Raw genomic sequence first — 22,245 nt, 5'->3', positions numbered from 1 at the left:
CTTCTAGCTTTAGCTATTGTCTTGTCACATTGCTTTACTGCCTTCAGATCACCAGACACTATTATATCAAGGCCCCTCTCCTAGTCTGTGCACATTAATCTTTCACCCCCTAACACATACAGCTCTTTTGGATTACTGCACCCCAGATGCATGACTCTACACTTCTTGGCATTGAATCTCAGCTGCCAAACCTTCGACCACTCTTCGTGCTTTCTTAAATCACTTTTCATTCTCTCTACTCCTTCAGGTGTGTCCACTCTGTTGCAGATCTTAATATCATCCGCAAATGGACAAACTTTACCTTCTATCCCTTCCACAATGTCACCCACAAAGTTATTGAACAGAACCGGTCCCAAAACTGATCCCTGTGGCACTCTCTTAACACCATTCTTTCTTCAGAGTAGGTTCCATTTATCATTACGCAATGTTTTCTGTTGGTCAACCAGTTTGTAATCCACTCCAGCACCTTGGCATCCACTCCCAAGCTTCTCATTTTATTCATAAGCCTCCTGTGCAGGATCATATTAAAAGCTTTGCTGAAATCCAAGTAAGGTACAACGAGCACTCTTCTTCAATCCAATTCTCTAGTCACCCAATCAAAGAAATCTATCAGATATGTCTGACAGGACCTTCCCCTGGTGAATCCATGCTGCCTCAGGTCCACTGCATTTTAGATAGTTCACTATCCTTTACTTCAGTGGCATCTCCATTAATTTTCCCACCACCAAAGTGAGGCTAACTGGCCTGCAGTTTGCAGCCTCCTTTTGGTATAGAGGGAAACTTTGTGTCGACCACACTCTTCTCCAATCTCACAGCACCACTCCCATTTCCAGGGATCTATTGAACAGGTCCTTCAGTGAACCCCCCAGCACATTTATGAGCTCCCTCGGTATCCAGGGATGTACCTCATCTGGCCCCATTGCCTTGTCCACTTTCAATTTTCCTAGCTGTTCCTATACATTTTGCTCAGTAATGGAGTTTTGTCTACCCCATCTCTATCTGCGGCCTTGCAACTAACAACGGTCCTTCTCCATGGTCTTCTATAGTGAATACTGAATTGAAGTATTTGTTTAAGATTTCCCCCATTTCTTTGTTTCTCTCCACACATTGCTCCTTGTCACCTTTCAATTTAGCTATACCACATGTGGTCTCCTTTCTTTCTCTAATATATTTGAAACATATTTTGTCATCTCACTTTTCCTCTTTGGCAATCCTTTCTTCTGCTTGACTTTTTTGCTTTCCTGATTTCTTTCTTCTTCTCCCTCACTTTCACAAGGTATTCTTCCCTGTCTTCCTCTTTTTGGGATCCTTTGTACTTCCTGCTTTTCTTTTTGCCTGTATTTTTTCAGCCATCTCTTTGAGAACCAGATTGGTTCCTTTATCCTCTTACCTTTGTTTACTTTTCTAACATATAGATTTGTTGCCTTTGTAATAGCTCCTTTTAATTTAACCCACTTTTGTTCCATGTCACACATTTTCTCCCTGTCTTCTAGTTTTTCCTCCAGGAACATCCCCATTTTGACAAAGCAGTCTTTTTGAAATTTAAAACTCGGGTCTTCGTGTGACTTCTCTCTATCTTATTTGCGATATCAAACCATATCGTCTGATGATCACTGGTGCTCGGGTGGGCACCTACCCAGACATTAGAGACATTTTTCCCATTTGTGAGCACTAAATTGAGTATCACAGCCTCCCTTGTGGGCTTCATTAACATCTGTTTGAGCAGAACCCTTTGAAGGGCATCCACTATCTCTCTACTTCTTGCAGATTCCACAGAAGGGATACTCCCATCCACATCTGGCAGATTAAAATCTTCAACGAGCAACATGTCCCCCTTCTTTCCCACTTTTTGGATGTCTTCAACCAGATCTCTGTACAGTTCTTCTGTTTGAGTCAGATGCCTGTAAACCACGCTGATGTAAATGGAAGCACCATTCTCTTTTTTTTAGGACGGCCCATAATGCTTCTTCCCTACCCCATATCCCTTGTATTTCACTTGCTTGGATATTTTTTGACAGAAAGAACTACTCAACCCCCTTTTCTGTCCTCTCTGTCCTTCTTTAGGTTACAGCCAGAGATGTCTGTATCTCAGTCATGAGATTCAGTGAACCAGGTCTCTGTAAAAGCAATTATGTCCAAGTCTGCTTCCACCAATAAGGCCTACAGGTCTGGGATTTTACTGCCCAAACTATGCATGTTGGGGGTCATAGCTTTCCATCTTTTCTCCCTTGGTTTGCTGCTCTTCCTAGTCACTTTTTCTGCTATTTTGAGCTGATTGATTTGTTGTTTTCTCCTCCTAGTTTCTGTATTGCTGGGTGTGACATGGCATTTTCATTGACCAGCTCCTGACACCCCCACCCTCTAGTTTAAATGCCTGATAATTCTTCTTCAGGATAGGGAGGCCCAAATTGGACCACTCATCATCTCGGATCATGCCCCAGTGTGGGTAGGCATAAGAGGGGTATCGGCCAATAGATACTGACTGACTTTGGCGGTTCTTCAAATATCTTTATTCCAATTTAGGGTTTCATGACTATATTCTAAAGAAATGAGACCTTTTTCTAACTACAAATGCTTGTTATTGAACCTCTCCTATTCTGTTTTGGGAGACTGCCAAGGTTGTGTTGTGAGGGGATATCATTTCCTATGTTGCTTACAGGGTCCATTCTGACTTTAGAAAAGAAGTTACACAGTGATAAGCAGAAGTTGGAGACTGATCCTACCCCGCTCCGCAGGGCCACCTTCTTGGCTGTGCAAAATACTCTAAACACATTACTGCATCAGCGTACCAAGAAGGGAACCCTGTTTTACAAATTAATTTTTATCAGTTTGGCAATAAAATGGGTAGGCCTGTGGCAAATTTGACTAAACATTGGATGGGCTCTAAATTCATCCCTGTGATTAGAAATGCGAGAGGGACATTGGTTAACTCTGGCAAGGTTCTAACCCCATCATTCATCAAAAAAGTTAATAACGTATTTGTTATCAAAAGGGACGTGTTTATGGAAATTTGTAAGTTATTGCGGTAACTTATAAATTTCCAAGTTAATAACATATTAATAACATTTGTTTTCAAAAAGGAGTGTGTTTATGGAAATTTGTAAGTTATTTGTAAGTTATTGTGGTAACTTACAAATTTCCATAAACACGCCCCTTTTTGATAACAAATATGTTATTAACTTGGAGCACACTGCAAGAATTCCTATTTTTCACATCCTGCATGGAGAAGGGAGGGGGAGGGAGAGAGAGAGAGCACCTATCTACAAGGCCCCTGTAGTTAAGTATTTATATCTCTATAGGAGGGCCACCTGATAGGTCGAGGTGAGATGTTACTGGTGGTTTAGGGGCCAGTTTTGCCTATAGAGTGAGACGTATAAACAGCACAGTACACCTTGGTGAAGATTTGAAGTCATTTGGAGTGAGGAAAGTCTCACACAGATGAAATTTCTGCTATGTTCTCTCAAGCTAGCTTGTTGGACTCTATAAAAGGGTACCATCAAGCTAGGGTGAGAGAGCATAGTACAAATTTCATCTGTGTGAGACTTTCCTCACTCCAAATGATGTCAAGTCTTTATCAAGGTGTACTGTGCTGTTCGTACATCTCACTCTACATGCAAAACTGGCCCCTAAACCACCATTAACACCTCACCTTGACCTATCAAGTGGCCCTCCTATAGAGATACAAATAGGTGCACACACAGGCCGATTCAGTAAAAGTCACGAGAGAGCGGGCGAGGGCACAGACCACTCTCCTGTGCGCGCAATTCAGTATTTAAATGAGGGCCCACGGTAAAAAGAGGTGCTAGGGACACTAGCAAGTCCCTAGTACCTCTTTTTTGACAGGAGCGGCAGCTGTCAGCGAGTTTGACAGCGGATACTCAATTTTGCCGGCGTTGGTTCTCAAATCCGCTGACAGCCACAGGTTTGGAAACCAGACACCGGCAAAATTGAGCGTCCGTTTTTTCAACCCGCGAGCCGGTGGCCGATTTAAACATTTTTTTTTTATTTTTAATTAATTTTTACTTTGGGACCTCCGACTTAATATCGCCATGATATTAAGTCGGAGGGTGTACAGAAAAGCAGTTTTTACTGCTTTTCTGTGCACGTTCCCAGTGCCAATTCCGGTGCACATTCCCGGTGCCGGTGCTAATTTCTGAAAGTAAAACGTGTGGCTTGGCTGCACATTTTACTTAGTGAATCGCGCGGGAATAACTAATAGGGCCATCAACATGCATTTGCATGTTGAGGCGCTATTAATTTTGGGGGGGGGGGGGGGTTGGATGCACGTTTTTGACGCGCTATTACCCCTTACTGAATAAGGGGTAAAGTTAGCGGGTCCAAACGCGGGTTAACAATGCGCTCCGCTGGAGCGCACTGTATTGTATCGGCCTGACAGTGAGGCCCTCCCCAGAGTCTCAGTCTCTCTCTCTCTCTCTCTCCCTCTCCCCCCTCCCTCTACAAGCCCAGAAATGGCCGAAATGCAATTCCAAAAAGTTATGGCCATTTCAGACATTTCGCCAGCTTATCGCCAGGGAAAAAACTGTAGTTATTTCTGGCATTAAAACCGTGCGATAGCATGCATAATGCTATCGCACGGCATGATATGGCCCCTAATTTAACTAAAACCCACACAAACTCCTCCCCCAATCCCACCCACCTCAAAAATTTGCATTCGCACCATGCGCTACTATACTTTTCACATGCTTTATAGCGTTAACGCCGTAACGCATTTTGATATATATTAGGTATTTAAGGAGTACTATCAAAATTTATATACCACCCATACAGGGATACACAACAGATAGGATGATACTTGTACGTCATAACTCTGCCCAAACTATCTGCGGAAAGACTGACTACTCTGAATCAGCCTATGCAGTTGCAGGAGATCCTGGATAACATTAAGTCAGCCGAATTGTTGAAGATGCCAGGGTCTGAGGGTTTCCCATCTGAATTTTATAAGATTCTCGCCCCGCAGGTTGCACTTCCTACTGGGGAAATGTTTAAGGAACTGATTGATTTGGAATCTTTTCCATTTACACCGAATAAAGTAGTGATTATGGTTCTGCCCTAGGGGGCTAGGAATTTGACATCTCCTGCATCATATTGTCTGATATCCCTGTTAAATTTTGATGTCAAACTCTTGGCCAAAATCATGGCGAACCACCTGGTGGCAATTGTACCTGCCCTTATTGGGGGGAACAAGGTGGGTTTTGACCTGGGAGGTATAGTGTGACTAATGTGCACAGAATCCTTGCATCCATGGAATGGAGTCATAGTCACCAGATGATGATCCTTATACTAAGCTTGGATGCGGAAAAAACCTGTGACAGACTGGAATGAAACTTTGTTTCAGATTTTACAGGCTTTTGGTATAGAGGGAAAATTTGTGTCGACCATACTCTTTATAGTGAACCGCAAGCTGTAGTCTGTATGTTAATGGTTAGTACGTCGTTACTTATACTCTCTAGGAGTCACAGATTGGATACATGAACATCGGGAATTTTTATCTGACTTATTTGATCTGGAAGAACTGGTCTGTCATGATTTTCTTTTTGCATAGACAATTGCGGGGTAATACAAATTCAACAATGTCTGGGAAGATGATTCAGGGTTGGGAGGGGGATCTTAATTTGGCTTTTACAGAAGATCAGTATGTACGATGTTTTCAAAGAATACGTTCCATGGATCTCCAAGAAACAGTATAAATTTCTTTTGAGGTACTATATTCCACAACAATTAGCTTGTAAGATGCATCTTACAGACACTGCAATGTGTGTTAAATGTAAAGCTCATGTGGGGACACTGGGACATCAGTTTTGGCATTGTTCTTATATTGTTACTTTTTGGGAGGATTTACTTCATTACATTTATAAAGTGATAAAGATTAAGTTATCTCTTTGTCTGAAAGTGCTCCTGTTTGATTTTTTGCCTGGCATTGCTATTGGGCAGAAGTTTGTGAAGTTGTGGTTGTGTAAGGTTCTGTTCCTTGGTAAAAAATGTCATTTTACTAAGTTGGTTGAAGGAAGAGCCTCCTACCCTTACTCAATGGCAGAACTTAATGCATTTCATGTGCCTGTTTTGAGAAATACGTTGAGCAAGTGGATACTCAGAAGAGGACTTAGACTTTTCTACAAATATGGGAACTCTATATTCAGTCGTTGCTCCATAATGTTTGAAGCGCAATTCTGAATGATATTTTCAGGATGCCTTCTGAACCCTCTTCTTGATGGCTATATCTTTCATAGCCTTGCGGGGGGGGTGGGGGGATGATTTCTGCTGGGGTCAGGGGAGACACTTTGTTGACATAGGGGCACTGGAAAGAGTCCACCAGTGTTTCCTTAGTTGTATTCTTCCTAATTTTTATTATGTCTGATTTTGTGAAACAATAAAAGATTTAATCATAAATGCCTGATAATATATGCTCTGAATTTCTCACTTTGTATCCTCTTTCTGGCCAAGGATAAATGTAGACTATCCTTACACTTTAACCTTTACTGCTCCGTATATGGCCCCAGCCACCAATGTAACCAAAACCTCTTGCTTTACACCATGTTTTGAGCCAGACTTTGAAGTTATCCATATGGCAGAGCCTCTCCTTCCCCTTTCCATGAATAGTTAATACTTCTGAAAAGGCAAAGGTTGTTACCATGTGTCTAATCTTCTTCCCTAGATTTGGAAATCACTCTATACTGCAAGGATACCATGACTAGCAAGGTCATTGGTCCTCAGATGGATGATAAGATTGATCTACTTTCTTCTGTAATTGCATTGACTATCTGGTTGGTATTTCTCCTGCCTGAGGATCCTGGAAGGCATTTAACTGTTGTGTTCCTATCAATATTATTTCCCAAATTGAGTCCTCTGATGATTAAATCTCCCAGCAGAAGCAGTTTCCTTTTATCTTTGTTAATGTTTAAGGGTGACTACATCCCTTTCAAGCATCACCTCATTTTCAATTCCTGGAGCTTCATCGTTATCCAATGCAGACAAAGTATTATATAAGGGTAATGGTGGGAAGAGTAGGTGTCTTTTCATCATAGGCCTTATTCTGCCAGAGCCACTGTAATCTATTTATTCCTGGGTTTCTGAATTTTGGATGCCTGACTTCTCTGTGGGAGTGAGGGTAGATATTCAGGATGCTGAACAATTGGAGAAATTGGGTGTCATATAGTTGTCTTGTTCTACCAGAGCCCATTTTAAACCATTTATTCTGGGTCTCTGAATCCTCTGGGGGAGATGTTGTGAATGCGGCCAGGGATGGGAGATTTTCTGAAACCTGAGCATATCTACTTTTTCATTGCAGACAGCTGAAAGCAAATTGGATATCCCTTAAGTCTCCAAATGACAGTCCTTGGGACATAAGCACCACAACTATTACACTTAATTAAAGACGTTCTGCTAATTGTGACTAATATACAAGTTGTTAGATTGGTACATAAGTCTTATTCACTTAACCTAAGTCCTTGGAAGAACTATTTAAGAAGAAAACACCTTAGGGGTAGATGGGTGTGGGGCAGAATGGGAGGAAATAAACAACTCTTGTAGATATCAGCATTTTTTTAAATGAACAAACACAGTTACTTAATACAGATTAGCAATATCTATAGCTTGGAAAAATAGAGATTTCAAACCATGCAACTCAGAAATTTAGAACAATAAAAGTCAGCAAGAAATCAATCTATATTATGGCTAACTTTAAATAAAACTTCACCTTATTTGGCCACAAGGATAGGTAGCAAAACGTAAGCAACTCTTATAACTGAACATGAGAAAAAAAGGAGCAGATTTGGAGCGGGTAAAGGGTGTCCTGGGGTGGGGCTAACATTTACATGCATTGATCCCAATTTTAAACCAGCGAATGCAGCGCATATCGGCTTTTATCAGTGCATATTTACTACTGCTCTTTTTCAGGATAAGTCAGAATAAAACTTGTTGTAGCCAAAAACTGACTGAGTGAGGGGTTTGGGTAAACCGGGGGGAGTGCAGACTGAAGAATGAGAGGGGTCTTGATAACCTAGAGATAGTCTGGGCAAACTGGTGGACTAAGTGGCCAAACTCATTATTTCCTTCACGCATGCATGTTTTAAATTATAGTCACTTGCACATGTAAAAGCCAACAAGTCCTAAGGTAAGTTACATGAATAACATTTCTTCAAGCAACTGTTTAAAAGTAGGCGCACACATACATGCGCTAGGCATATTTTATATGATTCATATGCACTTATGTGGATGATTTAAAATTCCAGTTTATATGAGCACGTGCGTGTATATAGGCGCATGCACTCATTTTAAATTTATCCTCCATATGTACATAGTCACGAAGCAAATATCATCAGTTTTCTGACTGTGCTCTGGTTATGACCAAAAGTGACTGACTGGGCTGCCACCTGTGCTTGTCACAGAAACATAGAACTTGACAGCAGATAAAGACCATGTGGCTCATCCAGTTTGCCCATCTTCTCCTTCCTCTCCCTCAGAGATCCTCTGTGCTTGTCCCAAGTTTTCTTGAGTTCTAATATTGTCCTTATCTCTATCACTTCCCTTCCCTTTCATACTCATCTCATAACCATTTTCCAGAGCCTCCTATCTGTTGAAAAAGTGACACCTTCTGCATATGTATTATTCTTTATTGATATTCAAATGCCTCCATCATATCTCCCCTTTACCTCCTTTACTCCAGGGTACACATGCTAAGATATTTAATTCTATCCCCATATGCTTTATTTTGAAGATGGTTGACCACTTTAGTAGTTGCCATCTGGACTGACTCTTTTTGGTTTATATCCTTTTAAAGGCACGGTCTCTAGACTTGTACTCCAAATGAGAGCTCACCAGAGACTCATTTGGAGGCAATATCACCTCTTTTTTTCCTGCTGGCTATTCATCTCTCTATATACGTGAGCAATGCATCCTTCTGACTTTTGCTGTCACCTTGTCATCTACCAAATAGGTAGATAAGGTGACTTTTGCTGTCACCTTATCTACCTATTTGGCCACCTTAAAATCAGCAGATATGATTGCCCCAGATGCTGCTCTTGTTTTGTGCACAGAAGAATTTCATCCCTTGGTTTTTGGCAACCCAGATATTTATTTATTTATTTATTTATAGTATTTCTAGACCGGAGGTTCCTGTATAGAATACATATCACCCCGGTTTACAAGGAACTCAAACTATCGCTTCATTTAGCGGTTTACATTGAACAAGGTTTACATTGCAACAAGTTATAACAAATTTATAATGTAGAAAACAATTACTAAAACAAGTTAACAAGCTAAAACAAGTTAACGGAACAAGGAAACAGTTAAAATAGATAAATAAATAGTTAAAAATAATAGTTGTAAAATAGATATATGGCCCTATATTATTTTTTAGCATTAAATCTTAGCTGCTAGACTCTAGAACATTCCTCAGGCTTCACTAGATCCCTCCTTGTGTTTTCCACACCTTCCATTGTGTTAACCCTATTGCATATTTTGGTATCATCCACAAAAAGGCAAACTTTTCTTGATAGCCCTTCGAAAATATCACTTACGAAAATGTAAACAGAATGGGACTCAGGCCCAATCCCTGTGGCATGCTGCTGCTAACCTCCATTTCTTCAGAGTGAACTTCATTTATTAGTGTCATCTCCCAGTCAACCAGTTTCTAACCCAATCAGTCACTTTTAAGCCCAGATCTAGGATGCTCAGTTTGTTTATAAGTTACCTATATGGAACCGTATCCACATTAGGGTGTACAAACATTTTAATACTAAAAACACCTGTCCACTAGTGATCTGTTTTAATAATTCTATTGTTTCATTGGCCTTAGGGTAAATATGGAAATGGGAGAGGAAGAGGAAGGCTATTCTTTCAGAGAGACCTGGGGTTAACACCACTAGAGATAATGAAAGGCATAGGACAGGACCAGGATCCCTCCTACTAAGCTCAGAAGGGATTTCTTTAAGCATGGAAAACCAGCTAGAGAGGCAGGAAGGTTGAGAAGATGGAACACTAGCTGCGTGCATCCATTTCCATTGTTAATATGGTACAATGACAGAACAAGGCAGAGTTAGTATAAGGTTGCAACCGCAGTGGGGGAGCATTAGGAGAGCATCAGCCCAAACCAGCTCAGTGCTTCTTGTTCTATTCTGACAAGTGTCTGCAATAGATCTTTACAGAACCTACTGATTCAGATAATCATGTGAGGATTCAAAGAATTAGAGGACAGATATATTGAAATTCTAGAATCTGAAAAGGGTTTGGAGAACTTTGTTATTAGTGTGATATTCGATAAGCAGCAAGCAATCCTGCTGGGGCCAGAACCATCTGACAGTCAAGAGCATAAGAGTTGTCTCTTTGTCTTTGTTTGTTTTACTTCTTGGTCTGCCCTCAAACCCAGCCCCAGCAGCAGTACCCAAGAATCCAGAGAGGGGATCCCACAACACATCAGAGATATGGAGGCACTTTACAATTATGGAGGATCAGTATCTTGCAGAATTCATTCACTGTTGAAAGGCCATCAGTAGAAGGAAGTTATTGGGCTATCTTTCAAACAGTGTTATGCTTCATAATTTGCAAAAACATCTGTTAGTTTCAAAAACAATATCTGTTAGTGTCCCATCTGTTAACTGATACAAGGATGCCCAAAATAATATCCCCGGTATTATTTAAAATTCAGTGGCTCCCTATTCAATGGTGCATCTTATATAATCTAGCATCTATCATTCATAGCTTGCTCCATAAACCCACTTCCCCCTGGATAAATGCTACCTTAAAATTGTATACAATCAGTTGTTCTGTCCGATTCTCCAGTCAATGCGTTCTGGAAATTCCTTCTCCAAGATCTGCCAGGCTTGACTCCACAAAGGAAAGGGCTTTTTCCATTGCTTTTTCCCACCCTATGAAATTTCCTATCCTTGCATTTGCGCAACATTGAGGACTCCAAAGAATTCAGAAAGGCACTGACTAATTGCTTTTTCAACATTGCTTTTAAAGACTTTCTTCATGATCAGCTTAATCCATGATGTAACCTTTATCTCAACCTGGTAGACACAGTGCTTTGATAAGGCTTTTTAGCTGGCCAATTTATGTCTCTGTCTAAGTTTTGTTTTTATTGTGTACGTTTGGATGTACCCCACCCCAAATTTTGGAGGGAGCAGGTAATAAATGATTTTACATAAATAAAGTCTGGGGACCTCCTCTTTCACTCAAAGAGTTCAACATTTGGTTTATGAATAACCTGTTACTGTATTCTATGTATTTTGACCACAATAAAAATGTTAATTAAAAAAAAAAAGAAACAGCCAAGGGGAGGTCCAACTCCAAACTGATGTTCCAGCCCTTCCCCCCAGTGAAGTGACAGGCTAGCAACACCCACCCCCATGTCAGTGGCAAGTCTCCTTGGAGCAGATGAGATGGCGCAGATCTAGACACAGGTATAATCAAAGTTGGTGACATGGACTATTGGGGAAATGATTGCATGGATCACTAGACCCCATAGGTTGCGAATAATGTGGGATTTAAGTTGCTGATCATCTCTTAGCCCCAAAATTACCAAGTTCCATCTAGGACAACATTTAGTAGACTGGTGATCTCTACACTCAACTAGCCAAGTTAGAGGGGAGTAGCAGCTTTCATTTCATCAGTGATATCTGGAACAACCAGAACACCATGCACACCTACTTCTCCATGATGTCTCATTGATGGCAACTAGACAAGGCAGGGTCAGGCAACAACTCTAGGGGATGCACCAACAGGGCACAGGTGAGCTAAACTGCATGCCTAGTTGATGAATCAGACTCATACCTCAGCCCATCTCTTAGCAGCGATAAGGGTGATGGCAGAGGGTTGGCAGCTAAGCCATAAACACATGACTATTGCTAGTTTTATGGTTATAGATGGTGGTAGGAATTTGACCAGGTCAGTGAGTGATGAGGGCTACCAGGAGATCTGATGCTTTGCACATGTGCTGTACCTGGCAGTAAGGAACTTCCTGGAATTGGGGGGCCAAGGAGTTGGCAGCTTTGTCTTCAAGGGAAGTTATAGAAAGGTGCAGGAAAATAGCAAGGCATTTTAACTGAAGCATGAAGGGCAGGCAGCAGCTCTGTGAGAAGCAGGAAGCAATTGAGTCACTCGCACATCAGCTTATTCAGGATGTAGGCACTAGGTTGATGATGTAGAGGTTAGTGGTGCAAAAGACATCCCTTCATGAATTTTCTGTGGACATCAAGATTAATGTAGATCATCCCCTGATGCATTAGGACTGGTTACACATGACACATACAGTACAAGCCCTGAAGCCATTCAAGAATGCCATGGTGGAACTGAGTTCAACAACAAACATTTTGGGCATAATCATTCCCATAATCAGTATCCTGGAGAAGTAACAGGGCTTCTAGCAGGAACCAGAGGTGGACTTTGTGGACTCCTTGCAGCTAGAACTGCAAAATTGGCTGTATCCATATATACTATTCACCCTGTGTGACCCATGGGTAAAAGAATATATTGCCCTCCTGTCCAACAATCTGACTTTCTGGTGTCTAGGAAGCAAGAATGGACAACGAGGATGCAACAGAAGAAAGAGTAGGAGCCTCATACAGTTGTGTCAGCATCAATAGCACCCTGAAAACTATTACTTCCTCCCCCACCTTTTCCACCAGCCATGCATGGCTATCATACAATGGGCTCTCCTGCCATAAGCCATGGCAACGAAGACCAAAATATCACCACAGCAAAGGAGATTCCTGCACAAATTACAGTCATACAGTACTATGGAGAGCCTTCTGCGGTCATGGATCAGACCTGTTGGCTTATTGACTGAACAAGGCTGAACTCTGGTAGGACCTCACCATGGTCACCGTGCATTTCTTTTCCAGACCACCAACCAGTACGGCTTGTGAATGGGTATTCTGAATAAAAGGAGACATAAGTCCACATTATTTATGGCTATCACTAGATTTGGTGGAAAAGTTGGTCTTCCTTAAGATAAAATTACCTAAACTAGAATTTCCTGAATTTCCATTTGAATGACAGGAAGACCTACTAGTGCACTGCTATACTGAACCAATGCTCACAGTTTTTGCCATGTTGTTGCCACTCTTGCTGCTACTGTCTGGTATGCTTCTCATGCCCTGTCTCTCTTGCTATATATGTGCAGGTTGTCACTCATGCTTCCATTGCTTGGCTTGTTCCTCCTGTTTTTCCTCACTTCTGTTTATTCTGGGGTGTTATGGTCCCTTCCCTGCCCCTCTCTATATGCCTTTGAATATTGGAGCCTTCCTGGTGCTGCTGCTGCTGCATGCCACCCAGCCTGCTCCTCATGCCCTGCTTGTCTTCTGATTTAGCAATGTTAGGAAGGCAACTCTTGCTGTTGTCAGGGGGTAGCCCTCTGGCCACTCTATAAGCCCTTTCAGACTAAACGAGGTGATGTGAACCCTTGTGTGGTGAGGCAGCAAGAAGTACCACCGATGAGCCTGACCATAGGTGGAAGTGCCAAAGAGGGACCTGGGGAGGCTTCACCCATTCTAACTGTTGTTCCTTCAGGTTGAGGCCTTGGTGTGGACGGCCAACAGGACTTAGGCGGATCCCAAGACACAATCAGGCTCAGGCAGAAGCCAGGAGGCATTTTGGGGTCAAGGCAGGAAGCGGGCAAGCAGAATCAAGAATGGTCCAAGTTCGAGACGGACAGCAAGCAGACAGAATCCAGAACGGTCCAAGGTTGAGAAGGGCAGCAAGCAGGCAGGAGCAGCGTCTAGAACCAGGAACACAGCAAGCGACACAGGAATCAGGAATAGGCCAAGAAACCTTTTGCCAAAGCAAGGAGTCCAGGTCTAGGCAGGCTAATTAGTCTTGAGCGTGTGACAACATCATTGGGGCAACTACCCAACTCTCTCGCCAGAGTGAATAGAATCATGCTCACAGCTGCGCATGCACGCCCTATGAGTCTCTTCGCTGGGTCCTAGTAATACACGTGTCAGAATGTGCAATGGCAGCTCCCTGCCATGCAGTGAGTGTCCAAAGCCGAAGAGTCTGGGAAGGTGGATGAATTCTAACAGTATCCCTTCTCCAAAGTCTCCTCCCCAATTTCCTGGGCCGGGGTTTTGTTAGGTATCAATGGTGAAATTCATGGAGCAATTGGGGGTCTTGTAGCCAGCTCCCACGAATTTTCCTCAGAACCCTAATCCTTCCAAGTAACAAGATACTGTTGTCTATTATGGACTCTTTTTGAGTCCAAGATTTCCGCAAGTTTATACTGTGTCTCTTTTTCTATTGGGATCTCCTTTGGTCGGGGTAGAGGTCTGGAGGGCCACAAAAGTACTGTAGATTTCAGCAGAGATACGTGAAACACATTGTGAATATTTAGCAAAGGTGGTAATTTAAGCTTATAGACTACCTGGCCTATAGGAAGGATCACCGAGAAGGGTCCAATGAAGCAAGGAGCAAACTTGAGGGATGGCATGCGAAGCCTCAGGTTGCATTTGTTCAGTCAGACTAAGTCTCCAGGTTGAAACTGAGGCGCTGGTTGACGTTTCCTTTTCACCTGTATTTTGGAATGGATTGCAGCCTGTTTCAGGAGCTCATAAGTTGAGCACCAGAGGTCTAATAATTCCTGCCCCTTGATCCCAGCAGCTGGGCATTCCACAGTAGTGGTTGGTGGTACCAGAATCTGGGGTTGATGTCCGTATACTAGGAAGCAGGGGGAGGAGAATTAGCCTAGTGGTTAGAGCAGTGGACTATGAACCAGGAGACCAGGGTTTGAGTCCTGCTGTCATTCCTTGTGACCTTGGGCAAGTCACTTTACCCTCCATTGCCTCAGGTACAAAAACTTAGATTGTAAGCCCTCTGGGGATAGAGAAATACCTACAGTACCTGAATATAAACCAGTGTGATATCTCAATTGAGATCAAATGTCAGTATATAAAAATAATAAATAAATGAGCCAGTAGATTTATTGATGTGATTATTATGGCAGGCCTCTGCCCAGGGAAGGAGGGCAGGACTAGTTATCCTATCTTTAGTTGATGTAGGACTGTAAAAAAGCTTCGAGAATGTTGCGACCGTCACTTCCTGATGGCTTCACTCCACCTACCTTTCCTTTATTTCGGCTCCTCCTGCTCTTCACGGACACCTGGCTGCCTCAGCATCCGCCTGCCGTCCTCTCCAGTGTCCCCGGACTGGCTTGGGCGCTGCTTCCCGCCATGTTCTACAGGTACCTTAAGGTGCGCGCGCCGCGTGGCCCTCATTCTTATTTCCTCATTGGCACATTCCTCAGGGGCGTCCCCCTGTGATGACATCACGCTGCCCAGATATTTAAGCCTACAGTTTATTGCTAGCCGTTGAGTTAGCAAGGGGATTCTTACGGATAGGATTCACTCTCCGTACCCAGCTACTCTGCCTTTCCAACTTCCATTGGACTCTTTCTGCTAACGGGGTACCTGCTCCTCGGGAGCCTCTTTTGCTTCTTTCAGGTTGCTATCTGGTAACCGGTACTCGCTCCTCGAGGTTTATGTTCCTTGACCCGCTGCCTGCATCTATATCCTCTTCTACTTGGAAGAATTCGCTACAGACACCATCAGTGAGTACTACTACCATCCACTCCTCAGAGCTGTCTCCCTGGAACCAGGTACTCGCTCCTTGAGGGCCTGTCTCCGTTCCAGTACCAGTGCCATCTCCTATGTGGAACCGCTGTGTGAGTACTTTGCCAATGAGTCTCTCAGCTGCCAGGGATCTGGTACTCGCTCCTCGAGGGTCAGCTCTCCCTACCTCGGGGCTTCTCCATACTGGGGATTCAGTGAATATCTCAGTGTACTCATTCTCTCAGTTCTCTCCACTACAGCACTGCTACCGGAGGAACCGCTGTTCCAGCGCCCTGGGGAATACTAGCCCAGCCGGGCTACATCTTCTACTCACTACTGCCACCTCTGGTGGCTTCTCAAACTGTCTAAATAAAGAAATATCTGTGTTTGTGTGTCCAGAGCTGAGCCTGACCTGTGGTCCCCCCGTGGGCATGGTCAGCTGCCACAGTGTCCAAGGGTCCACCCAAACCTCACTAATTATAACAGAGAGATTGATTAGTCCATTCAGTTTGTCCATTTGTCTGTAGATGATACACTGAAGAAAAGGTCAAGGTGATCCCAAATTTGCTGCACAGGGCCTGCCAATAATAAGCAATGAACTGCACCCCACGATTAGACAGGATATAAGTAGGTAGGCCATGTAACCAAAAGACATGCTGAATAAACAGACAAGCTAGTTCAGGAGCAGATGGTAGTGCTGGAAGGAGAATGAAGTGAGCCATTTTGAAAAACTGGTCCACAATCACCCAGATGGTAGTGTTGCCATCTGAAAGCAGGAGATCGGTGATGAAATCCATAGCAAGGTGGGTCCACAGTCCCTTGGGAGTAGGCATCTGTTGTAGTAGACCCCAGGGTCAGACTCTGGGCGTCGGTTGGACAAGATTCCACATAGCGCTAAAGATCTTATCGCAATCGAGGCCACCAATAATAGCGGGAGAATAGTTCAAAAGTCCTAGCGAGGCCGGGATGTCTGGCTATCCGAGAATCATGGGTCCATGTCAGTACCCATTCCCTGAGGCATTGTGGTACCACCATTTTCCCTGGGAGTATGGTCAAGGCGGTCAGGCGGATCTTTGCGGGATCAATAATAGATGTCCAGGGTTCTGGAAGACTGTCGTTTTGGAAAGAACAAGTTAGGGCATCAGCACATAGATTCTTTGCAGCTGGACAATACTGTAATTCAAAATAGAATCGGTTAAAAAAATAGAGACCAGCGAGCTTGGTGAGTATTCAACCGCTGGGCTTGAGCCAAATATTCAAGATTGTTGTGGTCAGTGTAGATCTTTACCGGGAATCAGGTGTCCTCCAACAAATGGAACCATTCTTCGAGAGCCAATTTAACTGCTAAGAGTTCACAGTCACTAATGGTGTAATTCCTCTCCACCAGGGAGAACTTCCTTGAGAAAAAGGCACAAGTAACAAGAACACCATGAGGGTCATGTTGAAGCAGAATGGCTCCTACCCCAAGTATGGAGGTGTCGACCTCTACAATAAATGGTCGGGGTAAATGCATGGCATGGATCGTAGGTAAATTCCTGTTTCAGACCATCAAAGGCTTGAATGGCTTCCTCATGCCAAACCCAGGGATCCGCTCCTTTCCTGGTAAGGGAGCAGAAGAATAGGGAAGAACAGTCTTGGACAAACTGTCAGTAGTAGTTAGACAATCCTAAGAAGGGCTGGAGAGCCTTAAGCCCCATTGTGTGGTGTCAGTGATGCGTGGCATCCATACTGAAGCCTGTAGAAGAGATAATGTACCCCAGAAAGGGAAGTTCCTTTTACTCAAACGAGCATTTTTCCAGTTTAGCATAGAGCTGATGCTGTCTAAGTTGTTGTAGCACTTGCCTAACGTGAGCACGTTGCAGTTCCAAGGTCTTCAAGTAGATGAGGATGTCATCTAAATAAACGATGAAATGAGAATGGAGTAGATCTCAAAAAAAGTCATTTACCTTCAGTGGAAGACCGCAGATGCATGACCAAATATTCATAATGACCATCTCGGGTGTTGAAGGCAGTCTTCCATTCATCGCCTTCTCTGATGTGAATCAAATTGTACGCACTTCGCAGGTCTAATTTAGTAAAGACTTGGGCTTCTCTCAGCCTATTGAACAATTCAGAGATGAGTGGTAATCTTGTTTAGGCCCCGATAGTCAATACATGGTCAAAAAGACCAATCCTTTTTTCCCACAAAGAAGAATCTAGCGTCAGCAGAGGACAATGATGGTCGGATGAAACCCTTAGCCAGATTATCCTGAATGTACTGCGACATGGCTGTAGTTTCTGGTTTGGATAGTGGGTATGCTCTCCCCCGGGGGGGGCGAACATTTTCCCCGGCTGAAGTTTAATAAGACATTCGTAAATTCTAACAAGCACCTTGCTGTGTTGATTTCACTTCTTTTACTGCCTCACTCTGCACTCTGTGCCTTGGGGTACTGATACCACTTCTCTTGCTGTTTTACCCCTCACATTGTTCGGGGGGTGGTGATGCCACTCTTCTTTATGCCATAGCCCTCATTCAGTGTCTTCAGGTGTTGATGCCACTGTTGTGCTGTCATACACTTTGTTTTATGCTTTGGAATGTTCATGCTTTTCCCTCTTTGGGTGACTTTGGATCTTACTGCCATACTTCATGCTGTTTTTTCCCTCTCACAGCGATTTGGGGTGTTCATGCTACTGTTGATGGTGCTTTGTCCCTCTTATGGTGCCTTGGTATATTCATGTTTATACTTCTTTTCCCCCCTCTCAGTGCCGAAAAGGTGGATTTTAAAAGACGTGCCAATTTTACACCATGCGCATGTTTTCGTGGGTGTTGACTCGCACGTGCAAGAGGGGATTTTAAAAGAATCGCATGGCAACACGATCAGGCCTTTGCCCAGTTCCCCTCCAAGTCCACTCCAATAAAGAAGCAGACTGGGAAAGAACCTACTCTTCCTCCCTTTTCCCCTCCCCTCCCCCTAAAACCCCTCTTCCTACCTTTTTTCTTTTTATTTTGGAAATTACTTCATCTGAATAGATAACACTAATGGCTGCTGTCCCAGCTAGTCCCGGCCACACCCCGCCACACCCCGCCCTGCCTCGCCTCCGCCCCTTTTTAACAACTCAGCACTTCTGCGCGTACCAGGAGATACGCGAGTGGCCGGGGCATTTTTTTTAAATGCGCTAGGCGCGTGCTCGGCCCAGCCACTCACGTATCTCCCGGTTTTTGCTTGCACCAGCGTTTGAAAATTCAGCTGTAAGGGTGTTCATACCACTATTGTTGATACACTTTGCTCCTCTTTTGCTACCTTGGAATCTTCATGCCACTGTTGATACTGCTTTGTACACCTCTTGTTGCCTAGGGGTATTCATGCCACTGTTTGTACTGCATTGCCCCTATCACTGTGACTTGGAGTGTTCTCACCACTGTTTGTGATGCTTTGCCCCTCTTATAGGGGCCGGTGTAATAAGGTGCGGTGAAGCTGCCATGGGTTTGTGCACGCTCGTACGTGCGTTTGTACACGCGTTTTCCCGCTCTAAGCCCTATATGGGGATGTAATAGGGTTCTATGTGTGGGGAAAAAAGTGCGTATGAACGCGCTAACAGACCTGCAGATTTTCCTGTGCGAATGCATGTTAATGTCATGCAAAGGAGGCGATTAGTTCATCATAGGTGATGCAGAGAGCCACGCTGATGCTAATGTGGGTTTTTAAATGCAGGTTTTTTACTGCCACAGTCAAGGCACGAATTAAGTGTCAGCGCCAACTCGGTGGGCCTATGTCGGTGTCCGAGCATCCTGAAAACGACCAAGCTGAGCATCTATCTCGGCATCTGAGTGGCCAGCTCAGCTAGGCGCTTTTCTGGGCGTCGGAATGGCCAGCTTAGGTAGGTATTTCCCTAGGCGCTTTTCTCGACATACTAGCAGCCAGATTTGCGACCAGCTGAGCACCTAGCTCAGTGCCCGAGCAGCCAGATTCACAGCCAGAAGAGTGCCTAGTTCAGTGCCTGAGTGGAAAGATTAGCTAGATGCTTTTCTGAGCATCAGAGCATCCACATTTGCTCCCGGTTGAGTGCCTATGTCGGCACCCGAGCATCCAGATTGGTGCCCGAATGAGCACCTATCTCACTGCTGTGCCAGTGTGAATTAGCATCCATGAAAGTATTTGCCATGTTTTCTGCAGCACAGTTATTTGAAATATTAAAAATATTTTCCAGGATCATACTTTTACATAATAGGGAGACCCGCTTTTATGCGTGGATTATCGGCGTGGGTTTTGAGTGCGGATGCGGCTGCTTATTACATAGGCCCTTACCGCGCTTAGTTAGGCGCATTTTTCCATATGTGCGCGGATTTCTGCGCACAAATCATTTGCATAATTTATGTTCTTTATACCCCATGGAAGCAGCATCTTCAGCTGGGCGCGGTGATCAAAATCCACGCTCATGACCAGCGTCTGTTTTGCAGTGGGTCTTATTATATCGGCCCCCATGGTGCCTTGGTCTGTTCATGATACTGTTCATTCTGCTTTGCCACTCTCACAGTGCTTTGGGCTGTTCATGACACTATTGGTACCACTGTTCCCTCAATCTTGGCATCTTGGAATGCTATGCTCCCTGCTTGCAAGTATCATTAAACATGGATAGAAAACCCAAATGATAGTCTAAAATAGGATGCATTCCTTCCTCCATTGACTTTAATGGAAATGAATGAAATGATTTACCAAATGAAACAAATGTTCTTGGGAACGGAAACAAACAAATGAATAAAAAATAGCAACCGAACTGAAATAACTAACAGAACCAAATATTATTTCTGTGCACATCCCTACCATTTATGAGTCTCAGGGAGGGGAGGTTTCCCACACTAAAGGGTAGATCCCCATTCTCTCTCGCATTCACTACAAAACCTTGACCATAATGCACAAATCCATCCACGCCCACAACTCCAATTGGCTCGATATCCCCTTCAATACCCCACAGTCCACTCGTCTCACCAGATCCACCAACATGGGCACCCTACATGTTCCCTCTCTGAAAACAGCCCACCTCTCTTCCACTCGCGATCGTGCCCTCTCTATTGCAGGCCCCTCTCTCTGGAACTCCCTCCCTGTACACCTGCGCCTCGAACCATGTTTATTCAAATTTAAAAAGAAACTAAAAACGCTACTATTCAAACAAGCCTATCCAGAATAGATTCCCCATCCACCCCATCCCTGCACTGCCTCATGGTGATCACAACCTCCTTATATTAAGGAACTAATTATACTGTTAACTTATGCTTGTTCCTGTTATGTTAATCTTTTCTTTCCACGCTGCTCCTTGTTATCCCCCTCCCAGTTCACTTTCCCTGTTAACATGTATTTTCAAGCCTTTTGTTCAAATGTAAACCGGTATGATGTCCCCACTAATACCGGTATATAAAAGTTTTTAAATAAATAAATAGATTTTTGGGAAGCTGTGCGCGTAAAAAACGGGGGTTGCGTGTGTGGCTGGGCCTTGTGCGCACTGCGCGCATTTTCAAAGGGGCCCAGCCACGGGCGTAACCCCCGTTACGCACAGAATTGTCGGGCATCTTTGACGGGGGTGGGCCTGGGGGCATGTTATGGGCAGGTCAGGGGGGCGGGCAGGGACAGCGCCATTCATCGCTGTCCCAGAGCTGCCAGCCCTGAAGTAAGTTGGAAAATAAGGAAAAAAAAAAAAAAAAGGTAGGATTTAGGGGTTGGGCAGGAGAAGGGAAGGGGGAAAGGAGGTGAGGGTAGGGGGTAGGCAAGTTCCTCTCAGTCCGCTCCTTAATTGGAGCGGATTGGGAGGGAATTGGGGAAGACCTGGATGCGACGCTGCGTGAAATTTGCATATGTCTACCTTGAACACACCACCTGCACAAACACGCGCGGATTACAAAATCTGGCGTGCATGTGCGCACGGCCCAACGATTTTATAACATGCGCGTGCCGGCACGCGCATGTTATAAAACTGGCACACACATGGACGTGTATGCGCTTCTTTAAAAATCTACCCCTAACTGCCTCTTTCTTTTTGGCTCGATTAGCATGGGAAAACTTGTGCTGCTGAACCATGGCCATGCTGTCTTTTAATATGATCATGGTAGGACTGTCACATTCTGCATCTCATTAGTTCGCTACATCAGCATTAAAGCCCAATATACCTCGGGCATTAAAACCAGCAGTTAATGTGCATTACCATGCAGGTTGTACACTGGCTAGTACATAGGTTCCTAAATAATTAAATAAAACATTGCTGTACTAAAATGGTTCAGTCAAGGAACCCACTCATTTTTGTCTATTTGTAATTTGCCTTTTTCTTTTTTTTTTTACATTTATTTAGGTTTAATGATCAGAGCTCAAGCTTCTCAGGACTACATGGGACCTGATTGTAGATATCTTAACTTCAAAGTAGGAGAAGAAGTGCTTGTATATTTTAAACTGTCAGGAAAAAGGGAAGATTTATGGGCAGGAAGTGTAAGTATTTCAATCTGAAAGAATTCAGAAATGTATACATTTATAACAGCAAAACTGAGTCACGAAAATGCTTGATAAACAGCAATAGTTCAGAGTTTTTTTGTGACTATAAACAATACAGCATTTGTAGTTTTAAAAAACATCTGCCAGGTTGCAATTTAAAGTCTGATTTAAAATGGCGACAATGCTATAGTGTTAACTTTTAGGGATATGGAGATCCATATTTAGACACA

At 43.7% G+C, this 22,245-nt stretch overlaps 1 protein-coding gene across 3 annotated transcripts in view; it reads left to right on the top strand.

The window, feature by feature from the left end:
• The window catches only part of MIA2 (MIA SH3 domain ER export factor 2), a 316,566-nt gene that overhangs the window by 10,971 nt on the left and 283,350 nt on the right, over window positions 1-22,245 (top strand). For all 3 annotated transcript variants that reach the window (XM_029598487.1, XM_029598488.1, XM_029598489.1), the window contains exon 2: window positions 21,879-22,012. In XM_029598487.1, coding sequence (XP_029454347.1) covers window positions 21,879-22,012 — 134 coding nt within the window. The remainder of the gene's footprint in view (window positions 1-21,878; window positions 22,013-22,245) is intronic.

Source organism: Rhinatrema bivittatum, chromosome 4, assembly GCF_901001135.1.
Source record: "Rhinatrema bivittatum chromosome 4, aRhiBiv1.1, whole genome shotgun sequence".
NCBI classification, from domain to species: Eukaryota; Metazoa; Chordata; class Amphibia; order Gymnophiona; family Rhinatrematidae; genus Rhinatrema; species Rhinatrema bivittatum.
Note: the sequence above shows the minus strand (reverse complement) of the source record. Positions and strands in the feature narration are given on the sequence as shown.